The 24,101-nt window shown below is 45.5% G+C and overlaps 1 protein-coding gene across 1 annotated transcript in view; it reads left to right on the top strand.

The window, feature by feature from the left end:
• MAN1C1 (mannosidase, alpha, class 1C, member 1) overlaps nt 1-24,101 on the top strand; it is a 40,967-nt gene that overhangs the window by 4,562 nt on the left and 12,304 nt on the right. Inside the window, exons 2-4 of the mRNA XM_010297086.1 lie at nt 16,453-16,568; nt 18,745-18,825; nt 21,001-21,095. Of these exons, the coding sequence (XP_010295388.1) occupies nt 16,453-16,568; nt 18,745-18,825; nt 21,001-21,095 (292 nt within the window). The remainder of the gene's footprint in view (nt 1-16,452; nt 16,569-18,744; nt 18,826-21,000; nt 21,096-24,101) is intronic.

Raw genomic sequence — 24,101 nt, 5'->3', positions numbered from 1 at the left:
CACATGGCATTATACAGTTGGCTCCATGGGCTCTTTAGAGAGAAAAATGTAGTGTAATGAAGATGTTGCTGGAACACTGTTGCTCCCTGGCATCATCATCTTTTTTTTTTTTTTTTTTAATGTATAAAGTTACCCAGCTGAATATTATTTTCAGGAAGGGCATTTTGAGTTGACGTTGGCTTTTACTGTCACTGAAACCTGTAGCAACAAACTCCTTTCCTGTCAGCAGGCAGTTTTTTTTAGCAGGAAGCAGTGAATCAGGATATCCTCCAAATATCAAACTCGTCGGAGATTGGTTGCATGATTCATGTTAGAGCTGACATTTATCTCTGTTATGTTGGGGTTTTTTTCGCCTGCTTTCCACCTGCCAAAGATCACTCCTTTCAGACACCAAGGTTGTCATTAATGCTGCAGGAGATCCGTTCCCACTCTGCCCTCACCTTGGGTCATGCTGAGTCTGGTGGCTTCCTTCAGATGTGCTGTTTCAAGAATTAGCTCAAACATCAGGGCTCCACTGAACCTAAACCTCACACAGAGAGATTTAAGCTTATTACAGTGGCTCAGGTGACAGGTGGTAACTTGTCAGCTTGAAATACCCATTTTAAAAGTTTAAACAGAAAAAAAACCCTATTAATGTCTCATATAGTGTCCTAGTGCCTTCTTCAAACACCTTTGCTATCAAAGCCCTTATTCTGGGGCTGAGCTAGACCTGGCCACCTCCACCGTGGCAGCAATTCTTGACAAAAATTTATCTGAACCGAATAGATGCATCTCCCCTCAGCTGAGATTTACATCTTAGGAAACAAAAAGCAGGCTCGGAAAATTCAGTGGAGAACAAGCCTTGGCCGAAGATGCAAAGCACAGATGCGCGTTCCAGTGTCTCGCTGTTTTAGATACAAGGGCAGCTGCAACGATTGCACAGCAAGGGTTTGGTCTGGGCCTGTCTTTAGCAGGAAACTGGGCAAACTTCACTTTATCTCAGTGTAAAACCATTAATCATCCCAGGCTTCCTCACGAGTTTCATGAACTTTCCATTGACCCTGAACAGAGTTTTGAGTTTAATGAGGCCTAAAAGTGGGAGAGTGTCTTGGGATTTGTCAGAACTGCTTTGCACAGCAAAATGGAAGAGAGGGAAACAAAAAAAAAATTAGAAAAATAGCCACTACAGTAGCAAATGAAAGCAGAAAAAGAAAGAAAATTGTGTTGAGATGTTGTGACGAGAGCGCATTCTTTGGGACCTCTTTTCAAGATGCTGAGGAGCAGAACATACGCTGGTGTGCAGGAAGCAAGCCACGCATGAGCAGCCCCGTTACCATGTAGACAGGGGAACAATCCAGCCTGTAACCGTGGTGTTGGGTTTTTTTCCCCTTTTTTCAGACTCTGGGGGCTGTATTTCAAAATATGGTAAGCTAGTCTTTAAGCTTTTGTCATCTTTTTTTTTTTTTTTTAATCACCCCGTTATGGATGTTGTTTGTGCCTCATTCCGGACACTAATTATGCGGAAATAATTGTGTAATCTGCAGAGATATTGAGCGTGTGATTAAAAGGCAGCCAACCGAGAGTGGGTGTAGTTGGACTGCTCACCGATTCTTCTCTGGATTACAGAGGCGTTGGTGGCAACTCCACAGCAAAAGCCGAGTTGGAGGTTTGGCACTTCCAACTGGCTCCAACTAACATCCAGCATCCACTCCAAGGATCTTCATGGCACCCCTCTGTGTTGACTTGATAATAACACAGAGTATACAGAGTTGAATACCAGACTTGAAGTTCCTGACTACGCAGATACCTCTGCTTTGGTCAGAATATATCTTTCTGAGAGCCATTTGTCTTCTAGCCACCATTTGCAATCAGATGCTTTACATAATTTCTGCTGCAGTTGCAAACCCACCTGCTGACAGGCGCTGCCAGAAACTACGTAAAACGGCAGAGCAAGTTCAGAATATTTAAAAAGATGTACTTTTAGCCATACCTTTTAATGTTGGAAATATCTGGAGACTTCTGGTTTTCTTATCTTTATCCCTCTGTATGTGGCTTTTCCTTGTTTATTCAGAGGAGATGCATAGCTATAAACTGTGTAGCAAAAAACCCACTCGTCATCTTTGTTTTTAATTCACTCCTTTTCCCCTCTTGAAACTTCTGAAGAGATTAGGCAGATTCAGAACTGGCTTTGCTGTGTTAGATTTCACATTTAGAACTTAACTGCTTTATCATATCTTTTTTTGTGCTACTGCTGAAGTTTCTTCCCACCTTCATTATGTATCTCATTGGATATTCATCTGGATTAGTGTTAGATTTTGACGTTTTTCCATTTGCCTTCAGGAGATCACATTTCAAATGGCTCCTGCTACAGAATTTCCTTTTCTACAATTTCTCCAAGTACTTGTTGCCGATATTTTTTCTTTTCATCTCTGCTGCCTTTTGGGACAAGAGAAGTCTCTTACCTCACTTAATCAGTAGGTTTAACATCATCCCATAGGACGTCAACTTTCAGATTTGTCACTGGTGTCAAAGTTGGATCTATGTGTTCAGAATATTGTGGTAGGCATTTGTCATTTGAAGACCTTCCCACTTTTAAAAAATACTCTCTTTCAGCCTCTAAGGATTGTTCTTGTCTCTAGAGAGAATTTTTTGGAGGTTCAAGAAAATCTTTTAGCCTTTGCTTGAGGCATCGGTGTGAAAAACAGGGAGGATTTTTTTGGACTTACTAAAATTGTTCATCCTTCTTCTGATGTTCTATTCTCAAAAAATCTACTGCACCCTAACACACTTTATATGCAGTTCCCAAAAGAAAGAAGGAGGAAGAAACCTCTGTGCAGGAAAACGAAGGTGTTTCAAGAGAAAGCTCTAAAGGCAGAGGCTGTTTCCATACCAATTTCAGTATGCCCGTAATATCCTTGCTCTGATACAAACGTGCAATTAAGAACACCTAAGTTACGCCTGTTTCTCACCACAGTGCTTTTATCTGAATACATGGTTACCTAGGGGTATCGTTCCTTCGCAGAGCCGGAGGATGGAAAAGCACAAATTATGTGAATACTGAAGTGTAGTGTGGTCCGAGATCACAGTGTTCCCTGTGATGGTCTTCACAGCAGCCTTGACTTGTCTGTCTCTCGTCTTAATCTCCAATCTCAAATCTGTGCCGTGTTGTGCAAGCAAGAGCAGGTAGTTCAGGAGTGCAGAAACTGAGGATCGAGTTTTTCCCATACATGAGAGCAGAGAGCTTTCATTGACTTCACCGAGGCCTTCTGCAGGCATCTGGAAGTGGAAGTCGCCTTCAGGCATTAAAATTAACACCTTTTGACTAGGCTAGAACATTCCTTCTCTCTTGGCAGGCTGCATCCTGGTTGCTGTGGGAACGAGCATTTTTAATTTCCTGACTTCTGCGTACTTCCAAAATTGTAACTGAGATGTGCTCTGTCACCAAGGTAGCTCTGGGGGTTTGCGGGGAATCGAGCCATCAGAAAGCATTTTATGTAGCACTTCCTTCCCTCAGAATCACTTTGGTGCATCTCCAAGGGGCATCTCCGTGAGGCTTTTTGGAGACCTGCAGTTCTCATTCATCTTAGTGAGTAATCACAGAATAAAAAAGGAACAGCGAGAGGTCACTTAGTCCTTCCCTTCTTAAGCCATCCCAAAGCTACCCCATGTTGGAAAGTCACCACAGGCGTTCTGCTTCAGTGCTTTACAGTTTTAAAGCTTGTACTGGTGTCTGACCTTGCTCTCCTGCGGAAAGTTAAGCTGTGACTTCTTGGCCTCTCCCCGTGGATGTGGAGAATGGTTTACAGTCTTATTCTCTGCGGCATCTTTCTGTGTCTTTGCAAAATGTTTCCAAGTTCCCCTCGATCTTCTCCCCTCAAGGCTGAGCAACTTCAGACCTTTCCAGCTTTAATTGTAGGTCACGTTCTGTGGCCTTCTCCTCAGTGCCGTTGCTCCGCACTGAAGTCTCCAGATGAGCCAAAAGTTTCTTGAAGTGCCCTCCGCGTCCTGGCTGGGGCTTTGCCGGGGCGGAGTGGAGCGCAAGAGCCCTTTCATGTCCTGCATGTGGCACACGCTGTTTACCCGTCCTGGATGGGGTTTGCTCCTTTTAGCAACCTTACAGCATTGTTGATTTCAGCTGAATTTGTGATCTGCTGTAGCCATGGTATCGTTTTCTGCAGAGTGCTGTCGAGCCGTTTATTCTTTATGTTTCGTGGTTCGTTGTTCTTCCCTCAGGCTGAAATACGTTGTGCGCCCTTATTGAATTGCATCCTGGTTATTTCAGACTATTTTCCCAATTTGCTAAGATTATTTTGATATCTAATCCTGTCGAGCAACATACCAGAGGGCATTTGGAGTCTTTCAGCCAGGGTCTTGTTGGTGTGACTTTTAACAATATAGGAGAGAAAAGGAAAAATATGGACAGATGGTTCCAAGTGATGGAGTTACCACGGCTTAATGTGTTCCTGCTCATCAGCTTTGGTCGGGACCATTTGCATTTTCCTGACCCATTGCATTCACAAATAAAATGTATTTAGATTCTTTCATTGATGATTATTAGGGAACTTAGCTCAACTCGTGAGCAGTAACTTGGGTGCTTAGCAGCATCTGGATTGATAGCAGGTGTCCAGCACCTCCCATTCTGTTGCACACTGAACAGCATAACTAATCCTTTTAGCTTTACTTTGAGGCAAAGGGCAGTTTCATTCCTGTATCTCTGAATTCTGCTCTCACACTTGCGCCTGTGTTAAGGACCAGATCATTTCTGTGAACACACTATGGGAGGTGATGTTTGCTTGTCTGGACTATAGATAAAACCACTTCAGGGATGAGCAGTTTTATAACCCAGACTAGAATGCACTGTCTGTTCTGCAAAGCCCCTCCAGCGCGTATCTTACCTGCTGAGGGAAAAATGCTGTCTAGAGGTACAGGCTGCATCCCTCTCTTCTGCTGTCATAACACATCTGCTGCAGCCGCTTTTTGGGAAGTGTGTTTGGAAGATAGAAGGGCACCTTCTTCCTGATTATTACAACAAAGGTTCTCTCCTTTGAATTCTAAGATGAATTAGCAGACTCTGCTCACTAACTGCTACCTATATCTCTCGGAGTCCATGGATAATAGTTGCAGGTAGGACGTGTGTGTTTGTTTTAATAGGCCTGTTGGGACGCCTCACATTAAATGATGCAAGTCCTCGAGGAGGAATGTGAAGGAGCAATAAATAGTATATAATCATATTACCTTTAACCAGTCTAAAATTAATTTCAAACATCCAGAAGAGACCAGCAGTATTTTACTCCACCAGTATTGCTGCTGTTGTCTTCTGCTTAACCTTCTTGAACTGTTCCTCCCAGAATTACTCCTTGCTTAGGAAATTACCTATCTTTGCCAGAAGTAATCACCTCTGCTTCACTGACATCAGAGCCCTGTTGCCCAAACAAAGGAGAAAACCTCTTTCCCAAAGGAGCATTTGAACAATTATTGCTTTCAATTCTCCACTGAGCTCTCCATAGCCAACATAGTCTGCCCGCAATAGAATCTGTGTCATGGGAGAGAGATTGGATACACATGGAGAGTGGATTTGCAGTATCTCTCCTGTATCAAGGATTGTGTTCCTGAGGCTCAGTCAAACCGCTTCCTCCTCTATGACACTCTCAAACAGAAAGAGTTTGATTTGAGCTCCGGGAGGTTTGGAGTCATGCAGTGACAGGACATTGCCTGTTATTGGAGGATCACTAAATGATGAAAGATGGTTGAAGAAACTGGGGAAAAGAGGATTAGACTGGGAAGCTGCTGCCAAGTATTAAATACTTAAGAGTCAGTTGGCAATAGGTGCTTATCATATATCTTCCCTTCCACTGAAGGAAGTAACTATCTGAAGGGCTGTTACTGTGACAAGCAATTCATTTTTATGCTGAACACCTTTTTTTTTTTTTTTTTTGGTGCATAATAAGAATATTGCTAACCTGTTTCTACCAGCCTGATCTCCTCCAGACACAGTCTACTTTGCCACATTCCTAAATGAGCGTGAGCGCTCTTTTTCTCTCTCTCACTCTCTCTCACCCATCACTTGTTCGGGGGAGAGCTGCCACTGCTAGTTCAGTTTGAATGATAGACTTAATTCTTCAGGGGAAGTTGATATTTGAAAAACATGACTGGTTTGTAATCCAAAAAAGCTATTTCTTCCCCAGCTGGAACACATTCTGTATTAAATTCGATCATAGCAACCTAAAAGCCAGCACTTCAAGATGCTTCTCTGTATGCCAGATTTACCTAGAAACTGTGCAGCGCATATGCCAACACCCATTGTGTAGTGCAGGTGGAATTGTGATTCATTATCACTTCCGGTGAACTGGGAAGATCTTTCCTGTTGACAATGAAAAGTGGACTGAGCTATCTCATGGGCCACATGTTTGGGCAGCCTTCAAAATGAAGTCTTCAAAATCTTACTCGCCTTTAAGTGGGAGACGGGTCATCCTTGTTTGGCAGATGGCTCTTTCAAGGTGGTGTTGTCTTTTAGTCTCTTTGCATAGTCTGATGTGCCATGAGCTCTGCTGCTTCCAAGATCCTGAGCTCCAGGATTAGTTGCTCTCCTGTTTCTAAGCATCTTTTCAGGGAATGATCAATACTTTGACCTTTCCTTAATTGAGGTGTGATGTTATCCACCCTACAGCGTACAAGACTAGGTTTTGAGTTGACTTAGGTATGAAGCTTATAAAGCGGCAGTAACCGTGGCATTCTCTTGAGTGACGCCCTGTGTCTAATCAAATGTGTGGGCTTCTGATGGATCTGCTAAGTATTTCTACCAGAACTGCAAAAAAATTAGCATCTCTGGGACCAGATAACTGATAGCTGAAGAGATTGCCAGTTGGTAGCCTGTGAAGCTGGGTCATCGCTCTGTCAGCTACCAGAGCTAAATCTATTGGGAATCATGAATTGGAAGAGCTCAGGCGTGGCACATCAATATACGCTGAAATCTAGGGTGTCTTGGGGTGATGGAGGCCGGTTTGTTGGGATCTGTGGCAGCTTGGCACAGTCCCTCCCATGTCTGTTGCCACTGCTGACCTGCTGCAGGGCAGGACAAGTGCCAGGGAGAGGCAGAATCTGAAGCCTACCAGAACGAGTGCAGTTAGTGAGCTGGGAGCCACGGCAGCGCCCAGCGCGTTGGCCCAAGACTCTCCATCGATGGCTGCTCACAGCTGAGGTTGGCAGGGGAGCAGAGGACAGAGGTGCCCGTGGCATGTTGCTCGGTAGAGCTGCCTTGTAAGCAGCTGGAGGCCAAATACTCCGTAGGTGGGTCCGCTCTTATGCATAGTCACCCTCTCTTCTGTACATCAGGGGAGCATGCATGGGGTGGAGAGTATTTGGGGCGTGACTTTTTGACCAATATCTGGAGAGGAGAGTGAGGAAGATGAATATGAAGAAGACAGGAAAATAACCTTGGATATGAACTGTTTTCTGATGAAGTCCCTGAAGTGTAGGTGCAGTGGTTTATTTGGAAAGCAAAGAAAAATGAGGTTGCTCAAAAGCTAATGGACTTTTTTTCTTTAGTCTGCAGGAGAATGTGCTGATAAGAAAAGAAATAGATCTTTCCTAATTCTTGGACTACTTTTTTGCCCCCTTTATCTCTCGCTGCTGCTACCTTGTTGCTCAGATGTGATTTGTTTAGTTTACCTTAAATAAAGGGAATCAAGTTACTCAGTGTTACAGCTACCAGGTTGACAGACAAAAAACTCAATAAATAAGACAGAGTGGCAAGGCTGTAACTCAGGTCTGGCGGTGTTGGCTTTGCAGGCTTCAGCTGCAGTATGTAGGTACCGTTCATAGACAGCTGAAGGACCGGGTTGTAATGAGACAATTGTGAAGACTTAACTGAGAAATTTTCTTTCCTCCTGAAAAGGCCTGTAACCTGTTTCTAGTTTCATTTGGATTTTCTGTTTAATTTATGTCAGCTGAACAAATAGTACCAGCCCTGTCCTAAGATCCTGACAACTCACTTGATCCTACTTGTAATGGGAGCAGATTGTCTTTCAACTTCTCGAGAATATCTTCCGGAACTGGATTGTACCTTGGAGTAGTGATACCTAGTGCAAGGTTTCCATTGCTAGAGGACAATATGGAAGGAAAAGGTAAAAAATAGGCTGGTGGGAGTGTTCGTGTGTGGTTAGCAATGCCATTCTAGAGGGAAGATGAATGGCTAGTGCAGGGTGCTTAGGAAGAGCAGAGACACAAACGCCAGGTGAGATGTTGGTGGATAAATGAACGTGATCAACAGAGGTGGTGAGACAGCAGCTGATTAGGGAACGGGCCAGGACACGAGGGGCTGTTTGCTTAGTGTCAAGAGGGGTAGCGTGTGCCTTGCTGTCTATTGACTCTTGTTTCTTATCATGCTGTAACTGGTACTGAGTAGAACAACCTAAAACTTTGGTCAGCACGCTGCATCACTTTCCCTGAACGTGGGTTTTATTATCTTTTTATTTCTCTAACCAGAACGTTATCTTGATTTAAACTCTTTTTCTTTTTAAACTTGGAGGGAAATGCCTCCTGCTTTTTTGCTGGCAGAAGAAACTAAGGCCCAGAGCAGGCAGGGAGTTCTGGCCTAAACCCAGGTCCTATCTCAGGAGTTCCAGGCTCCCAAGCACTTGCTCTGCCTGACCCAGAGCGCTCTGCAGAGAGGACTGGCAAATCTTGGCTGCTAAGCAGATTTTTCAAGAAACTGTGCAGTGATTTTTCACAGTTTATTTTGTTGCCAAATTAATCCTGAGCTGTGTGAAAAGTCTCTGTGTAGATTTCCCCCAGAATTCAACAGTGTGCCACCACCCAGAAGCTGTCTGGTGACATGGTCTCGGCCAGCTCCCAGGCTTCTCACACAAATCTCTGGATAAATGTCAAAAGTTGAGTCTGGTCTCCAAGCACTATCCATGAGAAAAGGAACCAAAAAGGACAAGGAAAGCAGCGCTCGGAGATGGTCGCTTTTCAAAGCCTTGTTTAACAAGGCACTGATTTTAATCAAAGCCAGTTCAATCTTTTGAAGCCTTCAGCACCAGCATAACCAGAAGAAGGGATCTCAGTGTTTCAGTTCTTGTTTTGCCCTACATCGCCCGTACCCCAAGAGGTGAAGATAAATAACCAGTAACAACTGGAGTCTTTTGTGCCTCAACAGTTAACAAGTTCATCACATTTCATAGAAACCGCATCCTAATTTTTATTCCAAACAAGATTTCAGCACTAATTTTTGTTTTGACAAATATGATTTGACATGAGAACAGTGGGAGTCAAGACCTTTCATTTTTGATCTAGGTTTACATTGCGCTGATCTAAATTCCTCCCCCTTTGCTCTTGCCTTTCAATTGTAAACTTGGTTATTAAAGTTAGTGAAAAGCTATTTGAAACTCTCTGTTCTGTAGCATTTGAACAGTCCTGCTATATGCAAGATTAAGTATGATAGCTTCCTAATGGCTTGTGCTGTTCATTTTAATCATTGGCACAATGCATTACTGTACAGATTTTTTTAAATGTCTTTGTTGAAAATGAAGGATTCCGTTTCTGTTCACTGAGAAACTTCAAAAAGGATTGTTTGCCAAATGGCAGGACTAGACCCCCTGGGTCTTATCTCCATGACATTAGAGATGATATTCCTTAACTTCTTTGCTTGCCGTAGTGCTTTGGCACTGCCTGCTCAATAGGTGTGTTGGTGAGGTTAGTTTGGGCTTCCATCCTTCTCTGTGACAGGCAATTCGTAACAGCAGCAAAATCGCAACGGCAGAGGTACGTGGCTCTCTAAATGCAGGTGGTACGGCACAAAGAATTTTATTCGAGCTAAACTACCCTGACATCAGGGAGATAGTGTTGAAAAGTTGGTGAAGATACTTACGTCTTCTGCTGCTTGGGAATCCTTGCACCTTCTCCAGCATTACAGAGGCAGTGCATCTAGGCACACGCTGAATTCATCGTTACTCCTTGCATCCAGCTAGCAAAGCTGGTGAGAACTGAGACAGGGACGCTGCCTCATTACGTGGGATGTATGTGCCATTTTGGCTTTGCAGCAGGGCAGCCGCACTTTAGATCACACACCTGCAAGCCATCGTGCTTAGTGGCTCCCCGGACACGGTGGCTGTGGCAGTTAGCAGCGCCGTCGATAAAAGACATTTCTCCTTCCTCAGGAAGAGGGCTATTAAAGACCCCACTCTTAGCTACTCATTTGCTGAAGCATCACTTTTACAGCTTTTCTAAAGACTCTCAAGGGACAGACTTGCAGCTGGGAGCCCTTCAAGTCTCATAGCTGGCCTGTGATACTCCAAGTTGTCTATTTTGGGAAGAGGGGAGGGAGGGAAGGCGACTCGCTCTGTCCCTCCCATCACAGCTGCTCCGCTTTGTCTAGAAAATCAAACATGCTAAGCTACCGAGGCTCAACATGTCCTGGGGTTAGGCCACCAACACAAGACTGATTTTGACAAAGGGATGCTCTTTGATGCTGAGGAGCGATACCCATCAGGTAGGTTGGCTGCTTGGGCTTTGTGGAAATGGAACTGGAAAAGCTGGAAGGAAGAGCGAAGGCTTGGTTCACCTGTGTGAGCTGGTATGGAGAGCATGCAAGGGTATTTTGTGAGATTCTGGAGAGAGGTCCTGAAATCGAGCTGCTGTACTGGCTGTCCCTTCTCTTTCAGGTAGGATGAAGGTGAATGAATCGTGCTTTGTTACCCGTGAGTCGCTCTGTTGCCTAACTATTGTCTCTTCTCTTGTCGGTGAGTCACTGACACCTTATTAGAGCAGCTGACAGCCCCCAGGCCTTGTTCCCACTGGAAGGAGTGTGGTGGGGCTTTGTTTCAATGGCAGCTGGATAGGATGAAAAGATGGCACGAGGCTCAGGCTCTGCAGCCCAGAAGGCTGATGGATTTCCTCAGTTACGGGTGACACTTTAGCCGTTTTATACTGATAGAGCAGGAGCAGAGCAGGGGAAGACAAACCATTTTCTGAGCACAGCAAAAACCACAATCTATTTTCTGGTGCCAAGGGAACACATTGAAAATATCCTGGATGCTCTTGCAAGTGCTCTGCAGTCTCTTTGTTTTTCATTTTTCTTTCTTCACGGTCTGGTTCTGTCCCTCTTCCCTTTCCTTTCCTAATTTTTGTCCTTTCCTGCAGTCCTCGCTCACTCCTCAATCATGTATTTGCTGTTAAGAGAAATCGACCCAGTGCTGTGCATCTCGGCTTGCTATTGTCTGCCTGCAGGGTGCGGAGGGTGGAGGCAGAGGTTGTTTCAAGCTGAAGGTTTTGACCTTGTCTGCAAGAAGCCGTATGAAAAGTTGCGGCGCTCTCTCTGATGTGACTGTCTTCTGCTCTGTGTAGCTCCCATAGAGACTGAAGCAGAGCTAAACCCGGGATAATGTCACAGTCTCCTAAGGAAAGACAATTCTTTGGTGTGAAGACTATGTCTTTTGCTCAGCAGGTCATCTTCCTAAAAAATGTAAGCCTGTCCTCTGGGCCCTTTCTAATGGGGGGGCTCAACTGCACTGTGTGAGCAATGCCTGGATCGATGTTCTAGCCCAATACTACCTGTGGCCGTCCCTTGTTGTTAACGTGAGCAGACGCAAAGTGTTCACATCAGTTGAATTTCACATGTGGAATTGGTGGCTCATGAAAGCTTCAGCAAGTCAGCTGTAAACTCTTACTGCTCTACTAACGATCAAACGTGCGATTTCTGTTGCGTACGTGATGCTGGTGTGTTTGATTGGCCTGTTTCTGCCTAAATTGGTGGGTTTGATTTGCAAATAATGAGTAGCTAAAAGGAAGTTCACAGATGCAGTAGCAGTTGTGATTGTTACCAGAGTTATACTTAGGCCCTGCTTGGTGCTTTGCAGTGCTTTTCAAGCCTTAATTAGCTTGGGTCGGTGCTGCAGTAGCCTGGCATGCTTTTGTACCTGTTAGTTTCTTTAGTTGTTGAGATTGGCATATGTCTTCCCAAGCATTCTCCCTTTGGACCAGTGAACATGGTAAACCTCCTTAATGAGCCTTTGGAATTGTGTTTTGTCTTATAAACTCTTGCCGCAAGTGTCTTTAATGACACTTTAAGCTAGCAGACAGCAGGGACGAGTCAGGGATAGGAAAAGAGGATGAGCCCTTCTATTCAGATTATCTACCCTGAGAGCTAGAACAAGCTGCTGTGGGCTTTATCTGTGGTTTTTAGAGATAGCACTGCCATTAATTCCTGTGAAGGCCCTTCTAAGACTGTATTGCTTGAATGGTCTTGTTCGTCCAGACTGGCATTAAAGCACCATCCTACTGAGGCTGTGGGGGTACGGTGCTTACAATGCCTTCTCCTCTCCATGGAGTGCTCCGTTCAGCACCTTTCACGAGCATAACGTTAATTCATGTAATGTCTGTTAGTGATTTCTGTGGCAGTGTTGACAAGCGAGCGGGTGGATGATCGTTCCGCTGTGTGGGTGGAAGTAAGAACAGAGCAGCCTTGTTGCCTATATGGATGTCTCCATTCTTCTCATGCACAAAAGAGTAAATACACTTGTGGCTTGGGACGGGGTGGCACAGGCCCTCCTTCAGCTCAAGAAGAGATGAACCTTTGTGTTGCTACCATGAGCTGCTTCTGCTGGTGTGCCGCTCTTCTCTCGCAGATGAAACTCTAGGCAGAGACCCTGCCACTTGCTGTCACAAGAGCAGCATGAAGTCCCCCAGTCAGAAATGCCCCTAGACAAGCATCCCTGTGTTCTGCCTGAGGCGTCGGTTCTTCCCACTGCTCCCAGAGGGTTCCTCTTCCCTGGTCAGAATGGCCATGGGCTCTCGCTGGGCAGTGTAGGAGCTGCTGTGGATCCCGGACCTGTGTCCAATAGACACACCTTCCCTTCTGGCCGCCAGCGAAGTGGTCTCTCCTCTCCCATGCAAGGTGCATCTCTACTCCAGGCCAGTTTTGCAGCAAATCGAGGGGGTGAGGGTGCTTTTCATAGCACACAGGGCCTTAGGTTTGTGGTGACAGGCAGAAGCTTAGACGTGGAGTCCTGCCTAAAAGTCATTGTTACCATTTCTGGGTACTAGCGGAAGGGTTTCTTTTGAGGGTTTCTTGGTTTCTAGTTTAAAACTTCCTCAGAGACTACAATAAGGCTGAAACCAGTAATTTGGAGAGGGGTGTGTCAGCAAGAGTCAAAAGTTGACAGAGTGGGTTTTGATTCCTTTTCCTTTTGAGGCTGCTTCCCCCTTTGATTATATCACTTACGTTGTAATACGTAGATCTGGAAAGGTGATTATTTTTTAACATCTCTCAAAATGAGCAGCATGCCAAGCAAATATCACCACCTCTATAAACGGGTGCGTATATATTGTAATAAACATGCTAGGATACGTACAGCACCGTCTTTTGAGAGCTGAGTATAACCAGAGCCATAGGACATTGTATCACGAGCTCTGTCGTGATCTGATGAAGCAAAGTCTGAGCAGGAAGGAATGAAGATGCTCCCGTAGAGAAGTAGGAACGTGTCAGTGTGCACGGGGGGGTCAGGGCCCTTCTTAGTTGTCCCCTCTGTCCTGGCACGTGACAGAGACACACCGGCAAAGCCCTGGTGCCTGGTTTGCTCTCTGCGTGGTTGTGGACGGGAAGGAGGTTCTTTTTTATCGTACTCGTGAGACCGCTGAAGCTGAGGTGGTAGCTCATGGATTGCGATAGACTTTGTTAGCTGCAGGAAAAAAAGTCAGCCCTGCGTTTTGCAGTTGCTTCAAAGCTGGTGCAGAAGAAAGGAAGCATCGACGAGACCCTTGTACAAAATGCACAGGCTGCGGTCCTTCAGATACGGAGTGTTCAGGGGAATATTTAAAACAAATGCTTAAAATGACACAAAGACAAACCAGTGGGGAAGCAAGGTTTGCCCTCCACTTTGTCAAATACAGGGAAGGAAAGCGAAGCAACTCTGAGCTATGCTTTAACGAAGATCGAGCATGTTCCTAATCCCCCATGCAATTCATGTATTTCAAGGCCTTACTTGCTAAAAACATAAAAGGCTCTGTCAATTCAAGCAATATTTTTCACTTCAATTAATCATCGCAGAAAATTGTAACTTTATTGTCTCTTTGTGTCTGTTTAGTTTGAGCAAATCCAACTTTTCTCATTGTCTCTCTGCAGATTATGAAAGGCTTTGTGGATTATATCATGAAATTAAATCAAGGCTGTTAGTGTTAGTCTCAGAATATCACAGTAATGGGCTGTGCCTCAGGCAGCATTGCCCTTCTTTCTCTTTTTAAAATCCTTTGCCTTCATCCGTGTTGCTCTGAGCTGGTGTGTCTCTCCTTGCTAATAGGAAAGTGTATAAAAATCACATAATCGTTAATCATTAAGGTTGATAAAAGCAGCTCTGGCTGCAATGATGATGTTTTTCATGGTCACTGCTTTTGGAAAACATGCCATACAAACATCAGTTCAGCTGTTTTTTAGAACCCACCAGTTGATCTAGTGACCGTTTGACTCCATCTATTGCACTCTCGGACATAGCTCCAGTTAGATGATCATTTCACAAGCCTGCAGGAATAAATGGATTTCTAAAGGCTGTCTCTACTGCCTTCATCCCTTTTCCACAGCCCCTGTTTTTGATGCAGACAGCATCCGAAAGCCAGCAATCTGTAGTTGAGCGGTAAAGTCCTGGTTGGGTTTTTATTAAAGCAATGATGTGCTGACTGGCTGAAAAGTGTCAAAACTGCAATCTTGTAACATCAACAAAATAAGGCAGGACGCCTTTCTTACAGGAGAGGAATGCTGAAAGCATAAATGAGCCCTGCATGAAATTGGTGGATCTGAGCACTTCTCCTCCGGGGGAGAGGTACGATGTACATCAGACACAGTCGCTTTTTTCCTTAATGAGAAAAGAACAAAGTCTTAAGGTTCACGACACATGACTCACCTTTGCCTTCGTCTCCCTTCTGCTGTAGTTCCTCGACAGTGCATCCAGCTGGGTTTTCCTCTCTTAAGCAGAACTAGAATTGAAGTAACACTGAAGGTGTTACAGAAGTGCCAAGCCTCTCTGAGCATGCAGTAAAAGGCTGGGAAAGCTGGGGAAATTTGGGGTAGTAGTTTGAAGTCTGTTAGTGAGAAGAAGGAACTGACCTGAGCCAAATAGAAATATGTCTCGGGGAAAACCCCTGGGCATGAGCAGTGCGTGTGAGTCTTTGTGGCTACGCTGGAAGGGGAGATGGTGGGGACAGAGCCGGTACAAGCAGTTTCTCCTGCAGAAACAAAACCTGAACCTCATCCAAGCATCGTTGCTGCCAGGGACTCCCAGAGGTCTGACTGTCAGGGGGTGGGTAGGAACGTGGCTGCAGCTGAGCAGCGTGTGCGTGTGGCCCTGCACGTGCAGCTTGCCGACGGCAACATAGCGGCAGCTTCACGCCTGTGTCCCTGGTGTGTTACAGCCCAGAGGGGTAACTGGTGATGATTCCAGACTGGAATCCTCCACGTGAGGATTTGTGTTTGCTGAGTTACCCAGGAAAGCGATGGCCTTTGTAATTTAAGCACAAAGAGTTTTGAGTCACAGTGTGCTTTGTACCCTTTGCTTTCCCGTGTTAGCAATACTTTTAGGAAACCCTAACAGAAATAAAATTCCAGCACGGAGATGTTCCAAACCCAGGGTTGTTAACATCTCTAGTTTTCATTTAAACTCAACTGCTAGAAGAGTGTGTGTCTACAAACCTTGTATAGTTTCTTGGCATGGCATTGGCATGCCATGTCATTCTCTCTCACTGGGAGTTCTCCTATAGGAGAACGTTGTCAGCTGCTGGAGAATGGTGAGCATGCTCACAGGGACTGTTCCGTTAGCCAAAGGAAGGGACCTGTCCCCAAAGTCACCTGCTCTCTGTTCAAGATTCATTGAGATTAGTTTCTGGTCACTGCTGCCAGATGGGGCTGTGTTTTGTATATACACTGGTAGTGGGAAACCCCGGGTCATGGCATGGTGCAAAAGTACTTTGTGCCCCAGGTAACAAACACTGCGTCAGGACAGAATGATCAAAGTCCTGTCTTAGATGCTCTTGTGCAATAAAAATACAGTTCTCTTCTCTCACTTAGAAGAGTGCTGTGCTTGTAACTGGGTTTAAAAGAGGCTGAGTTTAGATTCACAGGTGAACAAAGATCAGGAGTGGAATTGCCTAACACCTTTGGCTAAGGCAAGAACTGGAGAACAAGGCCAAGGCATGCAGTCATGGCTGGTGGCTTGGAGTGTGGACCTTGAGCTGTGCCGGATGGGGAATTCTTTGAGAAATGTTGGGCCTTTGAATACTGGGCCTCTCCAGAGCAACCCATTTTGGGTGGCAGAGCTCACTAGTTCTGTTAGAAGATCTCGGCCAGACTATGGCCGGTCTGGATCCCATCCAGACATCCCCAGTATTGGGACTGGAAGCTGCTGCCTGTCCCAGCTCATGCAGATTGATGTGGAGCTAAAGACAACTACATGAATGGAGCTTCATCACGCTGTTCTGTTTGCAATGCAGGAGGCCTTCGAGGAGCTACGGTAGTAGACGCCTTAGACACTCTGTACATCATGGAACTCGAGGAGGAATTCCAAGAAGCAAAGAAGTGGGTGGAGAAGAGCTTTGACTTGAATGTGGTGAGTTGGTTACTGGGAATGCCTGTCTATGTCACAGAAGCGCTGCATGTTTGGCCGGTTCTGATCACGGTCTTCTCTGAGAATCATTTGGGGAGGGGAACTATGAAGTTTGTGGAGGAAGAAACCACTCAATTCTGATTGTTGGGTTTTTTTAAGGCCAAAGGGACTACTGTGATGATTCACCCCATCTTCTGCCTATACATGGCACAGGGTTCCAGCCAGGGGCCATCAGATCTGACTTACAGCATCTGGCGGAAAATGAGATTCAGTGTTTAATGTTTTTTCGTTTTCTCTGGGTTATTATAACAGCTGTAATTATTAGATACTCCAAGGAAGTTTTGTTCATCAAAGAACAAGTTCTGTTTCATCTCAGTGAAATGTCTGCCTGTGATAAGACAACTTTTCTTTTTACACGCTATAGATTAAGGTTGAAAACGCTGATCTCCTTGAGTAGGCCCTGTGTTGGTGTGTCGTTGCTGGGACTTGTGCAGTGGGAGTGTGGCACCTTGGCAGCAAAGTAGGAGCACGTGGTGAGCCTAGATTTGGAGGGAAGGGCATCATCTCTAAAAATGGCCAGAGATGCTCTCTCTCTGTGGCCCCTGAAGCTTTCCTAGCTGCTTCTTCTCGGGGCTCATGTTAGACTTGCTGTGACTCTGGGTGCGACACATGCCTCGCAGTGCTATATCAAATGAAGGATGCTGTCCTTTGACTCACTTTGTGGCCCTTGCCATAGCTCTGACTGTTGGTCTCCAAGCCAGGTCTTGTATTTCTCATGGGAGAGCTGATGGGATCTCATCAGTGGCATATGGAGAATGTTAAAACCAGAGTGCAATTCAAACTTGTATTTTTTTAAATGCCAGCCTAGTTGTCTGTTGTGAAAAATGGTTCTCCCCATGGGAACAATGCATGCAGCTGCCTTTATAGAAAAGGGAGGGCACGACTGGCATTCATATATTCATAAAAGGAAGACCACATCTGATAAATTTGGTGAATGCTCACAGTATGTTACTGAATCGATAAACAAGGGACAAAATCAACTGGGAGATAATTTATCAGGATTTCATAAAAGCTTTTAATCTTGGCCTGCAGAATAGATTGATCTGCAAAGACAAGAATGAGTGCTATGAATTGATCTGTGGAGTCAGAAAGCACAGCAGAGGGAGAGAAGAAGGGAAATTAATTAAAAATTGGCTCTGTACAGGGAACTCTAATAGTCCAGAAAAGCGAGGCAGGGACTCGCAAGGCCCACAGGCTCTGTTTCAAACTGGGTGCCGGGATCTGTCTCATGCAATTTGAGTCATTATCTCAAGAAAGCACTTGCTCTGATTTGTAACCTGCAGGTATTGGAAAGGGCAGGCTAGTGCAGAGGTTCAGGTGCCCCTTTGCTTTGCCCTCTTTACCCAAAGTGCTGTGTTGGTGGAAGATCTTTCTGGTTTGTGGCTTTATGCATTTGCGTGAGGGTACGCATCATTTATCATGCGGATTCAATGCCAGGAGCATGTATTTTTTAAAGGCACATTTTGAATGCATTCGTTTTGACTTTGGCTGATCATCAGCTGAGTAGGTAGAGCAAAACTCGTTCCAGGTGAGTGGGTTCTTGAGCAATTCAGTGAACCATATCCGTCTGTGTCTGCTGTCTGTAGTCGTGGGGCACACAGCGCAGTTTGTCTCTCCGTAAGCATGCCCATGACAGGCATCCTATAGGCTGTGGTGCTCTTGGAGCCTGCAGATGGGTGAGTCCTTGAACAACAGACTGTATCTACCTAATGCAGGAAGCGCATTACATCTATCTAATGCAGTGCCCGCTTCACAAGAAAATGGAGAAAGTAATTTTTCCATGTGGCTATACAATTTTCTCTTTAGATAAAACATTTCAAGGCACAATTTTTTGCAAGGCATAACCCAAGCCAGAGTTGGATGGATGGACAATACATCTGCCCTAACTGATTTACATATTGTCAGCTGGTGATAAATGGGTAGTTTGGGTGTTTCTCTTCCCTTCAGGCTCCACCTGTCACTGTAGAGCAAATAAAGTGCTGCGAGATCTTAGACGAAAAGCTGTGTTACACTGTGGGTGAGGACTGGGAGGCTTAAATATCAGCCTACAATCTGTTTCCCTTAGCTGCCATTTGTGCGTGCAGACTTTGCAGTCAAGTGTATCATTATGTATTTTCAGAACGGAGAAGCATCCTTGTTTGAGGTGAACATCCGCTACATTGGAGGACTGTTGGCCGCGTACTACTTAACTGGAGAAGAGGTTTGTTTCAGCAGCTCTGCATGTCTCACACAGTCGCCAGTAATGAACTGAAAGGGTTCTTCAGGAGCTTTTCTCTGAGCATCAGATAATCCCTCCATAACAACAGGCTAAACCTATCATTTTTATGAATATCGAAATGCCACTAATGTTCTTTTAATTAAGTCTTGCATAATTACCTTGCACACACCGTGCATGGCTCATTTGCAAAAATCTTTTCTCCTGTGGGCAATTCTAGCAAGACATGTTTTCGGTTGGACACATTGCTCCCCAGTGAAACGCCATTTGCAGTGATCTTTGTCTTTGTACTTGTTCCTTTGTATTCTAAACATAGGCTATATTTCATCAAACACTGTTCCAGATTCTGCCTTAGACTAAAGAGGGCAACCAACTAGTGGCAAGCGCCCCAAACTCTGCCTGGACACTCTCTCTGTAGCAGTAATTTCTAAGATAAAGTGCCCTGGGGCTCAGGGAAGGAGGGTGGCAAACTGCCAAGGCAGGGTACCTGTATCCTGCCAACTCGTGTGACAAAGTGACACGGCTCCACAAAATGTCCCCTTGCCCAGTCAGTGTGGGCTGGGCATCCCAGCCCCTCCTGTGGCGTGGTGGAGCAGCCGTTCGCTCCTGCCTAAAGCAGAAGGCTCTTGCTTCCGCTTTCCTTCGTTCTCTCCAGCCAGGGCTTAATGCCATAATCTGTTTTGTAATGTGACTGGACTGGAATTTTACAGTTGGCTGTAGAGAGATGATTCCTTTACCCTGAAAGTCTTAAGCGAGCAGAAACTCTGATTCAAGGGGGAGTTTTGTGAGTGAAGGAACTGGAAGACTGGCTCTTAAATGAGAGCTTAGCTCTCATGCCATACACTGACCACGGCTGGGTGCTGTCCACCATACTAGGATGGGACGGCTCATCACTGCGTAGTGGCACCACTGATCCGTGGAGTCACAGGAGCAGCTCTGTTACTTTAGCTGCATTTTAAATGAGTTCCAGGAATGACTTCTGTCTGTGATTTCCCTCCAGGGAAAACTCTCAAAGACTCAGTGCCCTGACTCGGGGCCCGTGTCAGTCACAACTTCAACAGGCTTCAGATCAACAGAGCAAAAAGAAACCACATTAAACCGTAAAACTCCAGCAGTGACCTCTTGAAGTGCAGTCAGCAGCGGTGCTCAGCAGCCAGGGCAGTCAGTGCCTGTCATATACCCAGTCGGTGTCACCAGGCTGAAAGGCAAAAATCAAGTTCCTGTCTCTTGCTTTCCCTTCTGAACCAAACCTCTACCTCCTTGTGAGTGTATCAAAGGTCTGCAAGCCCATGGGAGAGCTCAGGTTTCCTCAGTGCTGTATTTTTAGAGCAATAAATTCCTGCTTTCTGAGAACTACTATGACAGCTTGGGCTGGTATAGGGGGGCTAGAGGTAAAAGGTTTGTGCTTTATCTCCTAAGTCACTTACAGGCCTCGCTTCATCAGGACTAATCTCTGGAGCAAAGATTAGTGCTTGTTATCAGTTTGTTCCAAAATAATTGTGTGTGGTGGCTTTGTGCTGCAAGCCACCATAAGCTATAATTTGATTTGAAAGCCCCAAACTGAGGCATTACAAATGGAAAAAGAGCAGCTTAGCCATGAAACCATGAATCCTTCCTGGAAAAGAGGTCCAAGTAAAAGATCGTTCGGTGGAAATCATGTGTTTTACAACAGGAGATGACACAAACTAGGTAAACCCATGTTGTAAATCTAACAGTGCTTCACCCTGGAAAGATTTCTTTTCATTTTAATTCAGTCATCTCACCTCTGCCACCCACAGCGGGAAGAATTTGTTCCCAAAGAGTACTCTCTGGATCAGTTCAGATCACAGAAATTTGCTGATGAGGTATTCGGGCTGTTCAGAGCTGTGCAGCTCTGGCTGCTGTTGTGCAAGCTGAGGGTTTGGCAGGTGACATAGGACTGGTTTAGTGTAGATTTTTAGAGGACATTCAGATAAGATACCAAAGTTCAGCACGACTTTTGGTTCAGATCTGTTGCGCAGCGGAACTAGGGCAGCAGCATACCTGAAATGGTAGATTCTTACAGTGCAGCAGTTTTAGGGTTTTATAATGGTGTGTTTGAAAACGTGGATTTGAAAGAATCCAATGTGACTAGTATTCACAAGCAGTCCATCAAATATTTATCCTCTCTTCTTTTAACAGGTGTTCAAGAGTAAAGCTCTGGAACTTGGAGAGAAACTTTTGCCAGCGTTTAACACCCCCACTGGTATCCCACGTGGCGTCATAAACCTGGGCAGGCAAGACACGTGTCCTTACAAGCATGTCATTTTATTACTGAATGTTTGTAAAAGACCAGGATTCAAGCAGGAACAGCAGCAGTTCCTCAGAGGTGCCCCCCTCTAGTGCAGATTCTTCGAGGTCATTTGTTTTGCCAACTCAAAACCAAGCGGTGCCTTGGCAGAGATTGCAGGTGACTCAAGTTAAACCCAGCTGTGTTTTATTAATTTTGGGCTATCCGCCGTTTCTTCCTCTACCTCTTGGCAGGGCTTCCTGCTGCAATAGCATTTTCCTCACTCGTTTTCTTTGAAAGGTTATTTGTAGTCCTCACGTAGCATGCGGTGCGCTCTGTATTTTTGCAGCGTGCCCAACTAGATGCGTGTGAATTTATCCAGGCTCCATATTTGGAAAAGTTGGGAAAGGAACTGGATGGGACTGGCTGACAGTTTTGCTGCTAGAAAGGGGGGATTATACAGATCCTCTAGTTTTCTCCAAGCTGGTAGCACTCAGCCAGGTGTGTATCCTTCACTTAGAGCCACAACATTTCATGTCAGGGTAGGTGCTGTTCTCATGGAGGGGAGCTTTGAGGCAGCTGGGTTAAATACCTTGCTGAAGGCCTCTCAGCAAACAGAAGCAAACCTGGAGGCTGGACTCCCAGTTTCTGATTCTTGCTAGTAGACAGTGTTTTCTGCCAGCAAGGGCTCATTGGCTCATTTTGATGCCTACAAACAAATCCCACAGGGTAAAAGCTGCATGCTGGCTGAAACAGAGACAGCAGGAAATGTGGATTAACAAAAGCCTTTCATCCTCACCTCTTGCAAAACTCAGAGCAGCAGCCATCAAAATCATTATTCATCTCTTAGCCCAAATCTCCTGTTTGGCTCATGTTTCTGTGAAGTGCAAGACTTTTGAATGTTTGGCTCACACTGATCCATTGCTCAAATACCACTGTCACCCTTCAGTTGTCTTATCTGCACGTGACCCCAGTGAAAATTTGAGCCACCACCATGACTTCACTTGTCTCTTTTTACAGACATTCTGCTTCCTTCTGTGGCTGATACAGACTCGGCATAGACTAACCTTTCACAGAAATGCCAAACCCTCCCCTGCCCTTTGTGAAGACAATTGAAACAGACTGTGTCTGCCTAGACATTCCCAAAATGTTTTGCTGATGACCTTGACTAAGAGCAAAGAAAATCAAAATAACGCTGAGCCCACAATCCAGAACCCATATTACTGGCTTGAGCTCTGGCTCTGGGGCCATGAAACTGCTGTGAGGGCTTGGAGTATCAATTGATTTAGGAGCAAGGATGAAGCGAGCTGAATCTGTAGTCTGACTACGGCAGGAACATGATGAACAGCCAACGGCTGTAAACGTGAAGGGGAAGGGTGTTACTCAGTGTGAGATAGCATGTGGAAGTGGAAGCAGGCGAGAGTGAGGTGATGCTGTGAGAGCATGCTGACCCAAATGTCAGGGCCAAACCAAAGCCCAGAAGAGTTTTGCAAGGAGGAATTCTCTCTCCAATTCTACTTTTGCAAGGATGTGCTAATTCCAGAGAGACCTCATCATCTCAAAAGGAGGAGAGTCTTGCAGCATGTGTAGGCTTTTGTTGGTGGTAGCTTGGGGGGGTGGGTTAAGAATGACATTCAGAAATGTGAAACAAAAGCTGGCATTACGTCAGTTCTGTGTGCACATTTTTGAGACCCAAATACAAAGGCACCCACCCCCTTCAGCTCTTCTTGTAGCCAGTTGGCTTTATCTCTTCCTATCACCTCACACCACCTTTTCCTCTCGTGTCCTCTCTCCGCTGACGTGCTTCCCTGTGGCCTTCTGTTTTCACACAGGCACTGTATCGTGTCTCACACAGGCTTGTTTGCCATCCTGCTGGTCCAACTGCCCCGTTGTCTGCCAGGGCCTCGAGTACATTGTCTTCTCAAGCTGCTGCTCTGTGCTCTCTGCCTGTGTGTTGCACTGTCGAATCTCTCCTGATGCCTCCTGTTCCAGGTCCCTGGCCTCTGCTTTCCTTCACATCTCCCGTAAACACCCTGTACCTCCAGATTTTTCCTCATCATCCTCTCCTGCTCTCTCTCTTGACTTGGCACTGGTTTGCTGCTTTGGATCTCTGTGAGGGAAGGAGATGATACAGCCATTTTCAGTCCATGCTTGCACTGGACAGTGTTCAAGGAAGACCCATTTATCTGGGAGATAGAGAGCTCTGAGCATTTTCTTTTGTCTTGAAGACCAAGGTCCTTTAAACAGTAGTTTCCTCTAAAATGTTATAAAACGGAGCAGCTGTGCAGACCCCGTTTGTCCAGTCTGTAATGCTGAAAAAATGTTTTCCTGCAGGGGGTCATTTCAGGCTGCTCTTTAACCCAGGGATGCATTGCAGCCATACCCTGTTTCCTCCAGACCACCTCTCCGAGTTTTACTGTGATTTGTAACCCAGGGCTTGGGTTCCTGGCAGCGTGGTCCTTGCCTGGCTGCATATTTGGGACGGACGCTCCTGGGGGAGGGCTGTGTTGGCCGCTGTGACCCCACATAGCCGCTGTCACAACAAACACGGCCCCATTTGGCTGCTTCCAAGCACTCCTCATTTGAACTAGCTCGGGAGGCAGTTTCTGTTTGTGAGATCGTATTTGTTACGACGTCCCTTCAGTGCAGTAAATAAAGAAAAAGTAATTGACTCTTTACAGATACGAGAACGCCGTGACATTGTTTAGCACACCCATTCCAGGGCCAGCTGCTGCCAGGCTCAGCAGATATGTCCAACACGATATTAATACCGGCATTAACCTGGTCAGACTGGAGGACCTTTCTGCCTGCACAGGAAGATTTCTGCCATAAACACTCAATGTTATTGGGGTCCCCATTTTAGCTGCACGCAGAGTTTTCAAGTGAAAAGCTGGTGATACAGCCTGCTGACACTTCGCAGGGAAGGCTGAGGTTTGGCAGCGAGCGAGCAATTTGAAACAGTGTGAATGTGTTGCTTATCTAATGGCTCTTTTTGTCTGGAGGCGAAACAAAC

Source organism: Phaethon lepturus, unplaced genomic scaffold (genome assembly GCF_000687285.1).
Source record: "Phaethon lepturus isolate BGI_N335 unplaced genomic scaffold, ASM68728v1 scaffold1201, whole genome shotgun sequence".
Taxonomy (NCBI): Eukaryota; Metazoa; Chordata; class Aves; order Phaethontiformes; family Phaethontidae; genus Phaethon; species Phaethon lepturus.
This window is presented reverse-complemented; position numbering and strand designations above follow the sequence as displayed.